The 14,005-nt window shown below is 41.6% G+C and overlaps 1 protein-coding gene across 1 annotated transcript in view; it reads left to right on the forward strand.

Annotated features, from left to right (window-relative positions):
• The window catches only part of LOC128028978 (kin of IRRE-like protein 1), a 40,382-nt gene that overhangs the window by 20,094 nt on the left and 6,283 nt on the right, over window positions 1–14,005 (forward strand). The window contains exons 2-10 of the mRNA XM_052616400.1: window positions 5,515–5,667; window positions 6,419–6,568; window positions 8,398–8,555; window positions 10,134–10,284; window positions 10,762–10,867; window positions 11,092–11,240; window positions 11,648–11,775; window positions 13,257–13,383; window positions 13,708–13,808. Coding sequence (XP_052472360.1) covers window positions 5,515–5,667; window positions 6,419–6,568; window positions 8,398–8,555; window positions 10,134–10,284; window positions 10,762–10,867; window positions 11,092–11,240; window positions 11,648–11,775; window positions 13,257–13,383; window positions 13,708–13,808 — 1,223 coding nt within the window. The remainder of the gene's footprint in view (window positions 1–5,514; window positions 5,668–6,418; window positions 6,569–8,397; window positions 8,556–10,133; window positions 10,285–10,761; window positions 10,868–11,091; window positions 11,241–11,647; window positions 11,776–13,256; window positions 13,384–13,707; window positions 13,809–14,005) is intronic.

Genomic DNA, 14,005 nt, shown 5'->3' on the forward strand with positions numbered 1-14,005 from the left:
GCTGGGGATCAGGCCTCGTTGACAGGAGAAAAGAGAGAGGGATGGAGGGAAAAGAAAAAGTGGGGGTCTACTAAAGCGATTGGAGGGGCTAGAAGAAGAGAGGGAAGGACAGGGGAAGAAGGTTTGATGGATGGATGAGCTGTATGGTCGTTTTGAAAAGGGTCTTGCACCGTGCCAAGGATGCTTACAATAGACTGCAGACTGAATAAGACGCTAGGAGGATTAAACCCCTGCAAACAGCTCTTAAAAAGCTGTTAGGCTGCAATTTAGACACAAAACAACACTGAAAGTAAGAAAGAAAGGGGGAGAAAGATGCGACTGGAATGCAAGGCAGGAGATAAGGCACAGTAGATGAGACCAGGCAAACGGGAAAAGCAAGAAGGAGGGAGAGAAGAAAGGAATTAAACGTGGCAGGTTTTAAAACTGCAGATGCAAATAGAAGTGGCCCTCAGTTCAGTTTGTTTGGACATTAGGTAGAGGAGATGGACATGTTTACAAGGGAGACTTCTCGGATACAGACTAGAGAATGTTAGAAGGACTTTGGTATAACACATCTTCACATGTGCTTCAACTATTTCACACACACGCACATGCACACAAACACACACTCACCCTCCACAATGAGAATGAAACAATAGAGTCAACCCACACCAAACAAAAGGATAATTCCTAAATGGAGCTCAGCTCTTTCCAGCTAGGGTTTAGTTGCCTTATCTGAAGCAGGCACAATGGATCGCTTTTAGCCAGCCCTGTTAATTTCCAGCAAGTTACTTTTCACACTAGTTTTCTCTTTTTCTCCAATGCACTCCACTACCCTTCTTTTTTCTTGTATTCCTATCTCTCCTCTAGATGAGTCTTGAGCACAATGCTCAAGGTGCTGTTTGAACTTAATAGAAGAGCAGGCTACGAAAAAGGTGAATTGAACAATTCAGTAATTTTGGCTTTTCTATTATTTACAGGACAGGCAATGGTGGAATAAATTTGATCGAGATATAAATTTATCCGCATTCAAATGTGAGTCGCCTGCCTTTGCTGAAATGAGCAAACAATGAAATGATTAACAAAACTGCAAAATGTGAGTTATTGGTCCATGCAAAGCAGTGTCTATCTATATCTCTCTCTATATATATTTAGCATGATCATGAATCCATGTGAGCTGTGTTACCCTCCTGCAACATCTTCACCGTTCATAATCAGAGTTGTCAGAGCAGACAGTGAAGAGTTTGAAGGAGGGCTAAATATGGCTTGACATGGGATAAATATTCTGATTTATCTGCAAATGTGCCAGGGGCGAAACCAAGTGCCACACACACAAACATACACATTTACTAATACCATCAAGACTCCCTGCTGTCTCCAGTGAGGGTATACCAAAGAGGGATCAATGCTAACATCTGTTCGTCCCAGTGAGGCAGAGTGCATGGCTCTCTCCTCAGATGCATCCTGGGCTCTAAAAACAGTCTGGAGAAAGTAGAAGAGAGTGAGAGAGAAAAAAGCAAAGCTCTTTAATATGTCATGCTCATGTCAGGCCCAGCTGCAGCTGCACTTAACGTGTGACAAAAAAAGAAGACAAAGTCACTGTGTCAAAGTAGCAACAAAATGTGAGCCGCAATCCCCACAGCACGCCTGCCCTATTTACGCCACCACATGAACACACACTCCTCTCTGCTTCCATCCAGTGCCGTGAAATGATATTCCATTTCGAAAAAATCCGGATTAAAGTGTATCAGGCCAAGTGTGTTGTGACCTTGTTACTAGAGGAATGGGTAACGCATAAACATACAGACACACGCAGATGCCACACATTGTGGAGTAAATCACAACGTAGGTTTTAGAGATGTATTTCTCAGTCTTATCCCACACACCTCTTAATTTGTTATGGTACCTTGTAATGACATTGCATGAGCCATGTTAATACTAAGTCTTTTATCTGACCGGCTTATAATGTGAGTACAATATTTATTATCCTTTTTAATATTTTGCATTAGTTTAACTTTTGTTAACATTAAATCAGTTTTTATCTTTCCTTGAGGGCACTATAAGGAACAGTGTAACAAAATTCAAAAGGGTCTACCTTAAAAAAATATTCTCTCCCACCATTGCTCCTCTTAGTCTCAATACCTCCTCTTTATCCATCTTTTTCCCTTCCTTTCATCCCTCTCTTCTCTGTCAGGAACGAACTCATGTAATTAAGCCGCTAACATGCCGTTAAAGAATTGGCTAATTCAGCAAGGAGGAATTATTCCAATTTGAAATGACTCATTAACCAGACATGTTATTTTGTGGGGCTTCTCTTGGAGCAAGATTTGGAGAGCGTTGAATCACTCCTATGGTGTGAACTCGTTTTGCTGTATATGTGGATTTGTGTATGTAAATGTCTACATGCTTTGCAAAAGTAATAAAGATGCTTTTGGATTTGCTCGTATATCCTTGATACGGGTGCATAACTTGTAAATGGTCCCGAATGCAAGCTCTGAATGTCTTGTGTATGTGAGAGAGGGTTTGAACTCATTGAGGGGTCTAAAGAGGAACTATTGAATGTACAAAAGCCCTTAAACATCGGCTCATCCTGATGAATTATCACAGCTCGTAAACATTTAGATGCTGGGGCAAGATTCTTTAATTGCAATCGACGTTAATCCAGTACCTGATGCAAAAATGGAGAATCCCAGAAGCACAACACCATTACAGTATCTATAAAGAGACTCAATATCTCATAAAAGCGGAGCTCCAGAGATGGCAGGACTGTACAAAAAAAGAATGATTCTATATCAATGTACAGTTAAAGGTTTGACTTAGAAATACCGCCGCTAATAATATTGTTAAAAAGAGTTTTGTTTTTGACAGGAGAGTCCTATTTAGCTCTTTTGATGTCATGTCCTTCATTGTAAAGAAAAAAAAAACATGTCATGGAGGGGTTTCGATAAGTCTGTTTCACCCAAAAAATGGGTAATTGCTACTTTGATTCTGATCATTTTTAATTGGTCTTCTTTTTTTTCACAATAACATATGATACATACGATAGCATGAAAATAATGTGTAATAATTAATTATGTAAAAAAATAAAATAAAACTCTTTGGAAGAGAGACAACTATTCCTAAGCATTGGTATCTTTCTTTTAGTAAGAGTGGGACACTTGTGGGATGCAGGGTGATTTGAGTGTGGTAGTAGATAGTAGGTGTCAAAATAAGGCATGGTTTGTGTTTTTTATTTTATTTCATTTGCATTTTAAATGGCTATTTGTCAGTTGTGTTTTAACATACGAGGTTGCCTGACCAGTAGAAAGTTGGTACTTCCATTTCATTGTAGTGTCAATTTCTACGCTGTATTTCTTCTCCTGTCTGGCTGTGTCCATCCTCAGTAGAAGAAAATAGGATTGTCAGGACAAGTGGGAGAAAAGAGCACAAACTGAAATCTGCACTGGCCTTTGCCTTGGAGGGAAAGAAAGCTTATGTTTCTGAGAGAGAACACTGGTGTGGGGTTAGGGGGATGGATGTACTTTGCTGCACCCCTTGATGGAGTGGATAATTGAGTCTCGACCAAACTCTGTCAGCCAAGCTCGGAAGCCCCTTTTCAGCTCAAAGAAATGCAGTGAGAATGATGAAGTAAGAGAGAGAGAGTGAGAACAACAGAGAGTGAGAGAGGATGGAGGAGAAAGAAAATCCTGGGTTCCCTCAGGGGGGAGAAGCCTCTATTGAAAAGCTATTAAACTTGCATTTAGCAGGATTGATTGGAAATGAAGAGGCCTATTAAAACCAAGGGACAAGAGAACAATAGTGTGTTTCTGGCCACCGTATGTTGCCCTCCTTTCACCGTCTTGCTGCCCCCCCACCCCGTCTGTTTAAACACCCCTGGCCCAAAGAGAAAAGTTTCAGAGGGGTTTAGCACCAGCTGAATAGATCCCTCTTTATCCACCACTGGCACCCTATTCTCCTATTTAACCACACAGAAATAAAAGGGCAAAGAATGAGGAGGAAAGGCAGAAAAAAAATGGGGTGACGGTCCATTTCTTTTTGAAGAACCAGTAACAGGCCCCCCCTTCAACCCCCCCAACACTTTCTCTGAAATCGCATGTGAACGGATTAGTTTCTTTTGGATGGTTGCCATCTTTCTACTTTCAAGAGGGCTCATGATGCACCAGATCCAATCATGAAGCTCTTGCAATGGAGAAACACAGAAATACATAAAAGTGACTGGGATAGTGAGCGAGTTAAGGCCGTTTGTTGCTTAATCTTGGTGCATTTATTTGCGATTTTCCAGTAAAACAGAGATCCTCTATGCAAATTACATAGAAAAGAAAGAGCAGAAAGTGTTTAAAAAGGAGAAAGAGAGCAAAGCCAAAATAGAGGAAAGACAGTGAGGCGGCAGGTGCCTTTCACAACGGATGGCTCTCATGGGATGCTGAAAGCTCCTTTGATTGTTTAACATACATTTTTATGGAAAAATTCCTCTTCCCCCACCCTGGGAAGTGGTAACAGATTCTCTAGCTCAACGGGCCATCGCTTTCAATGTAATTCTATGCAGGTTGCCATATGGGCATGAGAAGAGTTAAATAAGTCATGACCAGCTGATGCCTAAATCCCTTGCCAAGTGCAGAAAACCAAACTGTTGTAAAATGTGCTGTGGACTGTAGTTTTTTTCCTGCCAACCGAAAGATGATGCAACATAAGCCTTTTCTGCATCAATCAGTCAGCAAAATACCATTTGCTGGTCTTGGTTAGAAACACAACAAACAAACCAACCAACTAGTATAGCATGTGACCAGTCATGAAAATTCACTTAAAAGAGTGTGTTGGGTAGGCAAAGCGATTTTAGATTAGTGTAAAGGGGTAATTTGTTCCTAGAGCCCAGTGCATGGGTATTGCAAGGAAAATTGTGTCTCATTGTGTATCCGGAAGAGTATTACCAGCTGCAGAGAGATGGTGAATGTGAGCTGGAATGGCTCTTGCTGATTCAGCACCAATATACTATCGCACTAATGTGTTCTGTGCTTTCCCATCTCACTCCCTGTACAAAATCACTGACCTGAAAGCTGGACTGGTTAGAGCCAAATGACAGATAGGCTTCAGCATTAGTCTTGCTGCAGTTTACCAACTAGCTACTGGTCCACTTCAGAGCCAGACTAATAAAAAGAAAAGTGGCACTTCTACATTTAAACATTTAAAGAAAAACTCAACAACACTAAAACAGAATAAATGAAATGGTCATGCCTTTTTTCAACCAGTTTGTTGAAAGCAGGGCATGGTATATTGAAGCCTGTCACTGCATTTCAAGTATTAGACCTCAAGGATGCTTCAGTTTTACAGTGTTTGGTGTAAATTTCATCATCAGTGGTGTCCATACAGAAAGTGCACATACAGAACACACATGCACACGCACACACACACATGGGTCTGTATGTCCACAGTATGTGATTCACTAGATCCACTGTGCTTATTACACATATTCATATCACAATATGAAACAAAAACCAAAGTATTAATGTTTTGTGTGTTTGTGTTTTCCTCCTACAGTGTCTCAAGCAGCCTACTTTTCTAAGCAGCCCCAGGACCAAGTAGTGGTTGCTGGCCAATCAGTAACCTTGCCCTGTGTGATTGTGGGATACCGGGGCATGGTGCAGTGGACCAAAGATGGCTTGGCGCTAGGCGGCGAACGAGACCTACCAGGTAAGAATTATACAAGAGCCAAACACACAAGGAAAATTGTCGGAAAAAATGTCAAGAGTTCAACAGTGCTTGTCATTGAGTCATTTTCAAAAATTATGTTGAAAGGGGAAAAAAAATGAAGACAACCTAATTAATTTCCAAGGTGCTTCTAAATGCTGCACTGGTTTGTAATTAGCTAGAAACCCGCTTTCCTGTATGTCAAACAAGTTTAGAGCAAGTGGCAAGGCAGAAATGATGCTGTTCCCCCAGGAGGAACACAATGCTTATTGAAGTCCATTTACCAAGGCTTAGTCTTCTCTTATCTTCATCATTTCTTTCCAGTTAACAAGAGATTGGCAGGTAAAGGGCAGCATCCCTTCTCTGCAGTGAATATGCGTTTGAGTAATGTCACTGCTTCACTTTTTCGGCTCTGTTCAGTGAAGAAACGGGAAGGCAAACAAACACTGCAGCTAATGCAAACTAGCGTTTAATTTGTCTAATCATCTAAGCCGTCTGCTCGGGCTGAGGTGAAGAATCAATCACCACTCATGTCACGCATGGAAATTATTTCCCCAGCAGCCTTGAACGCAACAACCTGGACAGTTAAGGTAGTTCGTTTCGGCTGGCTGCATGAGCAAGGCACCTCACATGTTGCCGCCGACCAAGTGATAAAAAGATTTTAATGTGCATAGAATAGGGTCTCAAAACTAGTCCTATCTGTAATGGCAATATGTGTGTGTATATCTCTAACAGTGACTTTTGTGTGTGTCAGGTTGGGTACGTTACTCTCTGATGGGAGACCCGCTATCAGGAGAGCACAGCTTGGTGATCGATTCAGCTGAGCTGGGCGATGATGCGATCTACGAGTGTCAAGCCACACAAGCTGGGCTACGATCACACAGAGCCAAACTGACGGTGCTGGGTAAGAACTATGTGTGTGTGTGATATAAGTGAGTGAGTGTGATTGAAAGTGAGAAGAAACCACTGCAATATAACTCTCCTGCAACTGATTAAAAGCGAAGGGAATAGAGCATTCCTCATTGTCCCCAATTTCATTAACAGTATTTAAACTAGTGCCTCAAATGTGTAACACTGCAAATTTCTCTGCTCCACATAAAACACTTCAGAGACCCCACCCCCATGCAATCCTAAGTCAAGCCTTCATTATTTATTGACAATTTTAAATCATGCCCAAACAGAACTCTTTTTTTTTTCAAACCAAGCGAAACACCCCCCACCTCAATGTTTCATTCCCTCTCTCTTTCTCTATAGCCTACTTACACTTAAGACTATGAAGGGCCAAGGAAATGTGATTGCAGCAGTCAGAAATGACTTGCGTGAATGGTTAAAAGTCAAAGTCTGCACAGTTAGCACATTCTACAGTGACTCACGGAATTCATCAACCGCAGGGCTGCTTTTACATTAACACAACGTGATTGATCTACATATTCTCCAGCATTTAGCGACAGGGGGCGTGGGTGGGGGGACCGAGGAGGGGTGAATGATCAGTGGGGATTTCAGCTCAGTGCTACATTGCTGACATCTGCTGGCACGACAGGAGCTGTGTTTTATATTATCTGAAAAACGTAGATTTCCCCTGCAGAGCAAGGATATTGAGGGCTAAAAATATAAGACGTTAAAGATTTAGCATTATGAAAGCGAGAAAGGCCAAGTTTGTAACTGCACAATAAAAATAATTTTCCTCTAATTGAACAAAATTGGCACAGCCACACAGACTCATCAAGAAAAAGTAGGGCTACAACAATAGCCTTTGTACACACTGCCAATGGCTGGCGCTATGTTCAAATTCCCAGACTAGAGCATCGTGAATATGCCAGCTCCTGTGTGGAGGGAATGAAGTGTGTGCATGCATGTATATGTGAGCGTTCATGTGAGTACGCGCACGTAGGTGCATGTGGGGAAATCAATGCAGCCGGATGAGACCAAAGCAATCCAACAGAGTCAAAGAAGTCAACTGCAGGAGTGCAGTCGAGGGAATCCACGTGGAAATTAGAATCACCTTGCACACGGATTCCATTAACGCCTGGGCAAGACCAGCGAAAAGACCTCTGACAATTCTGATACAAAAACAGAAATTGGTTCGGAGAAAAGGAACAGGACAGTCGGAAGAGAGTGCACCACAGAAAGATTTTTTTATTTTTTTTTGCACGCGTTTCTATGCGTACTGCGAGATGAACACTTTCATCAAATGTGGCAGACACTATTTGCCCAAGGCTTGCACACAGGCATGCAAACAAATGAACAAATCAGTAATTCAGATGAAACAGGCCTGCGGCGGAGTGCCTGTAAATAGACTCATAATGGCAAATCGCAGCCATGTTAAAAGGGCATGAGCACTGTCTTAACCTCTTTTCAGAGAGAGCCAATCTCTCTCAATCTTTTTGTCCATTCACCAGCTTGTTCTGTATAGGTCAAACTGGCAGAATTAAATTATTCCAAAACGCAGTCGGGAAGGGGTTAAGCTATGGCTTTATGTAGTACATGTAATTTATGCTAGGGCTAGGTAAATATACTCTCATTTAAATTGTCTCAATACGCAGTAGTCTACTGGTCATTAGGACACTTGTTCTTATAGTGATTGGACACCTGTAAATTTCAGGCTAACTGGGTGGAAATTACATAGACTTTCAAATTTGGAAGACAAGTATGACAAGTAAAATAATTATGATGTAGCCTTTTTTAGCCTTTTTCCTTGAAGTAGAATAAAAAACTCTTTAATTCAATTTTCAGTGCCACCTTCAGATCCCGTAGTGGAGGGAGGGCCAGTGCTCCGCCTGAAAGCTCATACTGCTCATAATCTGACATGCCGGGCATCTGGGGCCAAACCTGCTGCAGAGATTACCTGGTACAGGGATGGAGAGATAATGCATGATGCCATCTACATAAAGGTAAGAATGTGGACACATCAGGCTTTATGGCAGGCATGAGAGTCACTATGGCTGATTACAACTTAGGATCTTTGTCTTGCCACTTACCTGTCCTTCACAAAAGTTCCATCATACAGTGCACACACAAAGTTGCGAAAACGTAAATCTCTGTATGCCTCTGTTTTCTCTCACTCTTACTATTGCTCTAATACTCGAGCATAACTGGAGCATGTCAAAGCTCAGACAGGCATAAGCGTTTGATACAGTTTCCGCTGAGAGAGAAAGAGCCAAGAAGGGAGAGAGGGAGTGAAAGAAGAGAGAGAGAAAGGGAGAGGGTGAGAGAGAAGAGAGGAAATCAGCCACAACAATGCCGAAACACAATGGGAAGTGCGGTGGAGCGTGAAGCGGCTGCAACTGCGAAAGTGTCACATTTGTCATGCTCTCTGACTACGCTAAACGACACTAAACGACATCTTTAAGGGGGCAAGAGCCAGCAGTGAATCGAGGGAAGTGGAGGAAAGACAGATGGAACCCGGAAAGTAGATGAGGGAAAAAGGAACACAGGATAAGATTGTTTAAATGCAAGGTGGAAAATGCAAAGCCATTTTGATTTAAGCTGGAGAAAAAGAAAAAAAAAAACTAGATGGAAAGCCTCTTGAAGAACAGAGTGAAGGAATGTAAAAAAGGTAGACTGGCAAGTTGGTGGGAGAGAGCAGATGAGCAATAAGAAAAGGACAGTGAGTGGAAGGCTGATGACAGGCGGCATCGTGATTCGATCTAGCGTAAAATGCTTTCACCGCGTCAGAGGTTGTGCGTGTGACCTGCTCTCCAGGGAACTCTCTTCCCATAACACTTTTGCCCCATAGAGCACTGGGTGCCTTCCACCCCCCACCTCCACAGTCGTCTCAAACCTAAATCTGCACCTGATCCTCCATTAAGGCTGTCTTGTAGATTCAGCGGGCAGCAATTCACCTAAACTTTACACCTCTCCCCACTTAGGCGTATTGATTTCTCACACACAATAAATAGATTTCGAGGATGACGTGTGGCAAGAAGAGCTGAAATACAGATCTTTGGGATAACGTGCTAATGGTAGAACAGTCCCGGCAGTGTCTTAAAACACACACTCACCTGCCTCACTAAACTGATGGCGGCTTTAATTCTCTGCAATGCTCAGCCTATGGAGCTGGCACAGAGTTGAGCTCAAATGGGATTATGGGCATCATGGGAATCCCTTATTAAATTAGGATATGCATCAGAAAATATAGGACAATTAGATTAGGATTATCATGTCTGTGTGATTTTAACAGTGATAACAAGATGATAAAAGTAGGTGTGTGTTTTGTATCTGAAGTACATAGACCATTAGGCCGAAATAACATTCCATTAGCCATTCTGTCTATCAAATGTCTCTTCTTGAATCCAAAAGGTGTCAAAAGTAACAATTATGGATAGTTTGTTAAGAGCCATCTTTGACATTACTTTCAGAACATTTAATTGAGGCATTCTATTTTCGGAGAGCTTCAGCACTTTGTTCCACCAGCACTGATACTGGCTCGGTTTTTTAACTAGTTTTACACCGTATCACCGTCTTTTCAGACTTTGATGGAGGATGGAAAGAGAGAAACAGCGGTTAGCATGCTACCCATGGTGCCTGAGGACAGTGATTCTGGACGTACCTACACCTGCAGGGTCCTAAACCCAGCCGCCCCTGCAGGTCGCCAAACTTCGGTTACCATCAGTGTTCAGCGTGAGTAGATTTTTTTTACATATTTATTTTTTCTCTGTGATGCAGATTTTGCGGTGCTTATTTCATTTATGCAGCCAAAAGGCAATTTTTTTTATGTATTCCGAATACTTGAAAATAACATGTGCTTTGTATTTTAATATATTACAAATTTTTAAAAGTATGGCTCTTTAGGGAAAAAAAAAGAAAAAAGTTATTTTGTCAAATTAAAAATACAAGAGCAGTATTTCAGTGTAAGATTGGTGATTCAGTAAATGTGAGACTCGGTTTAAATATATTTTCATGGCACTGTACAATTGTCTATTTATATGCAACGTTTTTGTGGTACAAAAAAAGACGTGTAATTGGACTGGGGAACGGATTTTAAAAAAGGATTGTGACTTACATTTACACACCTGGAGCTTGGCAGTGAAGTCATTGGGAAGGATTTGTAAAGCCACTATTGCTGCAGTGAATCTAATCCTGCGTGTTTCCTTCCAGATCCTCCGTCTGTGACTCTCTCTGTTCAGCCTCAGACGGTGATGGAGGGAGCAAAAGTGTTGTTCATTTGCTCTGCCTCTGCCAACCCTGAGATTACAGGTTACAGGTAAGCACATCTAATATCACAACAGACTCGATGCATAATCCCATCAGATTTAGGTCAGAGAGTAAATCCCAAATTGGATATAAATGACAGATGAAATGCTTTGTACACAGTTGCTTCGGTGTTTGCTGTTAATAATAGTTGTTATTGTAAAGAGTTAAACATCACAAAGAATGTGACAGTGAATCAAATAAATGAAAGCATTTTCATGTTAATGTTGCAAACAGATGGTCCAAGGGTGGGGTTCCTATCTCGGAGGCTAATGGTGACAGCCTGGAGGTGACCGTAGACCACTCTTACTTCACAGACCCAGTGTCCTGCGAGGTATCCAACTCAGTAGGGAGTACTAATGTCAGCACCTTGGTTGATGTACAATGTAAGTACTTTTCTTTCATCCACCTCCGTAATAACATATCAAATTGGTTAAAGCAAAATTAGAGATGTTCAATCTGTAGTTCTCCCACCATGTTTTATTTATAGTATTTTAGTGTCTGTTAAAAAAAGATAAATCTTCATTCAGTACAGTCTAACAGCGGTGTTTAGGTATAATCAGTTTCTTAAATAATGTAAACGTGGGCACTGCTTGAAAAATGCTCACATACAAGACGTAAACAATAAACGGTCACATCTTTTCCTTCGAAAATATAGAGCCAATACTTACCTCCCACATCCATTCCTTGGAATTACTTTCATTTCCTAATAGGGCATGTGAACATTGTAATGGGCTTCGTTGTTGTTTTGTACTTATTCCAGTGAAATGGAATTCACATCTTTTATTTTTAGTTGGTCCAAGGTTGCTGACAGAACCGAAACCCCAGACAGTGGACACAGGGATGGATGCTGCCTTCACGTGCTCATGGACGGGCAACCCTCCTCTCACTCTGGCCTGGACAAAACAAGGCTCCAATGTGGTACGGTGACCTCTTCTCTTCTTCTTAAAAATTGCACATCATCTACAACTGTCACAGCAATCCTATTTGAATTCATTCAATGTGTTCAAGACTAGGGTATGGAAGGATTGGGTTAGAGTGATTAAAAAAAAAACTTGTGTTTTGACTGACTATCTTTTCTTACCCCAGTCCAGTTTTTATTTGACCCAATACACACATTCCATTAAGTTTATTCACTTAATAAAAGGTTCATTACATTAAACAAGTTCATGCTATATCTCATCTCTGGCAACAGAATCGCCCACCTCAAAAAAACCAATTTAACCCCTGTCTGTACAGGAAAGGTAAAAATGATTTTCTGCTCAGAGCTGGATGGTTAATAGATGACTTTTCAGTTTATGGCACATTTACAGGAGTTTGGAAAATGGATAAAGTGATTGCTATGCTAAAATGAAAGTTTAGCTCCAGTAGATGTGTGAAATGCATCAGCCTATTCTGCTGTAAGTGTTTCTCTGCTGCTGCTTAATCAGATTCCATAAAGAGCCTGAGAAAGCAAACAAAAAGCGAGAGAGGAAGGTAAGAGAGACAGAGGGAGGGAGGGTGAGAGAGAGAGAGAGAGAGGGAGAGAGAGAGCTAAGGCAGAAAAGCCAGAAGGTTCTGATGAGACAATCAGTTAATTTTGCCATGATTACATCCCTCCACCCTGCCCTTCCTGAGTATGGGCCGATCTGATCCACAAGTAGAGCGTTTACTTCATTGCCACAAGATATGGATTAATTGGCTAATTCGATGAGAGTTGGCGAATGAAAAATCAAGGCGAGTGCTAAACGGATTAATCACAGTTTGGTGGCGTCGAGAGCGGGAAGGAGGGGAAGGGGGTGCTCTAATGATCAGTGGCTTCTAGCAACTGACCGTGGCGTGTGTACCAGTGCACTAGAGGCGAAGGAGCACAAGTATCTGCTCATACTCCGGAAAATTCTGCACTGCCATTGTCGTAGGTTTAATTAGAGCAGTGGGTTGACTCAGAGGACCCAGGCTAGAGCGCTTTAGACAGTAATTAAGATTGCTGCAGACAAATTTACAGACGGAGTCAATTCTTTCCCCTTGGTATTGGTGGCACTGGTCTTTCTCTTGTGTGAGCCGCGAGCAACGAAATGGATGACTGGTGCTAACGGCTTGATCTGTCTGAAATAAAGACTCACTGTGTCTATACACAATCTTCCCATCTACATCCTGTGAAATATTGACATATTGCAACGATTTTCATACCACAACTGGCTAGAAGGATAAGACTTTAATAGAAACTGAAAAACATCAATATTGCAAACACGTATAGACAGCTCCTGTCATACAGACATTTGATAGAAAGTATATAGTAATATTGTGTGTGTGATAATCTGTTGGAATAAATTATTGGCATGTGGTTTGTGCAAAATCTTTTCTGTGGATATATGTTTTGGTAGAGATCTGACCAGGCTGTTCTTGTTCATTTTATTTAACAGGTGCTCAGCAATAGTAACACCCTTCAGCTGAAGGCAGTTACCCAAAAGGATTCTGGGACATACACCTGCAAAGCCATTGTGCCTCGGATTGGTGTGGCAGAGAGAGATGTTACTCTAACAGTCAATGGTAACTAAATGATGTTTTTTTATCTCATTAGTTTTTTTTTTTTCTCCCCTCATTCTTTCCCAGTTTTGTTCATGATAAATACATTTTCAAAGCCACACGAGTTCACGGTTTTTGGTTAGATTACCAGGGTTTACAAAAGCTGTATTTTTTTTATTTTAGTCTTAGAATTGCTTCTCTAATTGATGAGCTTCTTGATGAACTTATATGTGCATGACCCATGCACTTGGTCTTGAGTGCACAAGGAACATCAGCTCTGTGTCTTCTTTGCTTTCATTAGCACCCTTAGTCATTACGATTTCTCTTAATTTCTCTCTTTCACTTCAGGCCCTCCCATCATCACGGCTGAGGCCACGCAACAGGCCGTCAGGCATTCCAAGGGCAAGCTGGAGTGTCTAGTGGGCAGCAGCCCTCCTCCTGACAAGATTGTAAGTATACATCCTCCTATTTCTCGAGGTGTGTGGTTGCTAGGTATCTGACGCTTAGTGTAGCCTTATTCCTGACAAGCTTGTTTGTGAGCCTTTCCCTTGAGCAGGTGCTTTCGTTGTGTGCACATCACATACTGAAGTTCCCTTCCTCCATCAAGATGCAATTCTCCTCTTTTCTTGCTCCTGTCTCTCTCTTT

Source organism: Carassius gibelio, chromosome A15 (genome assembly GCF_023724105.1).
Source record: "Carassius gibelio isolate Cgi1373 ecotype wild population from Czech Republic chromosome A15, carGib1.2-hapl.c, whole genome shotgun sequence".
Classification (NCBI taxonomy): Eukaryota; Metazoa; Chordata; class Actinopteri; order Cypriniformes; family Cyprinidae; genus Carassius; species Carassius gibelio.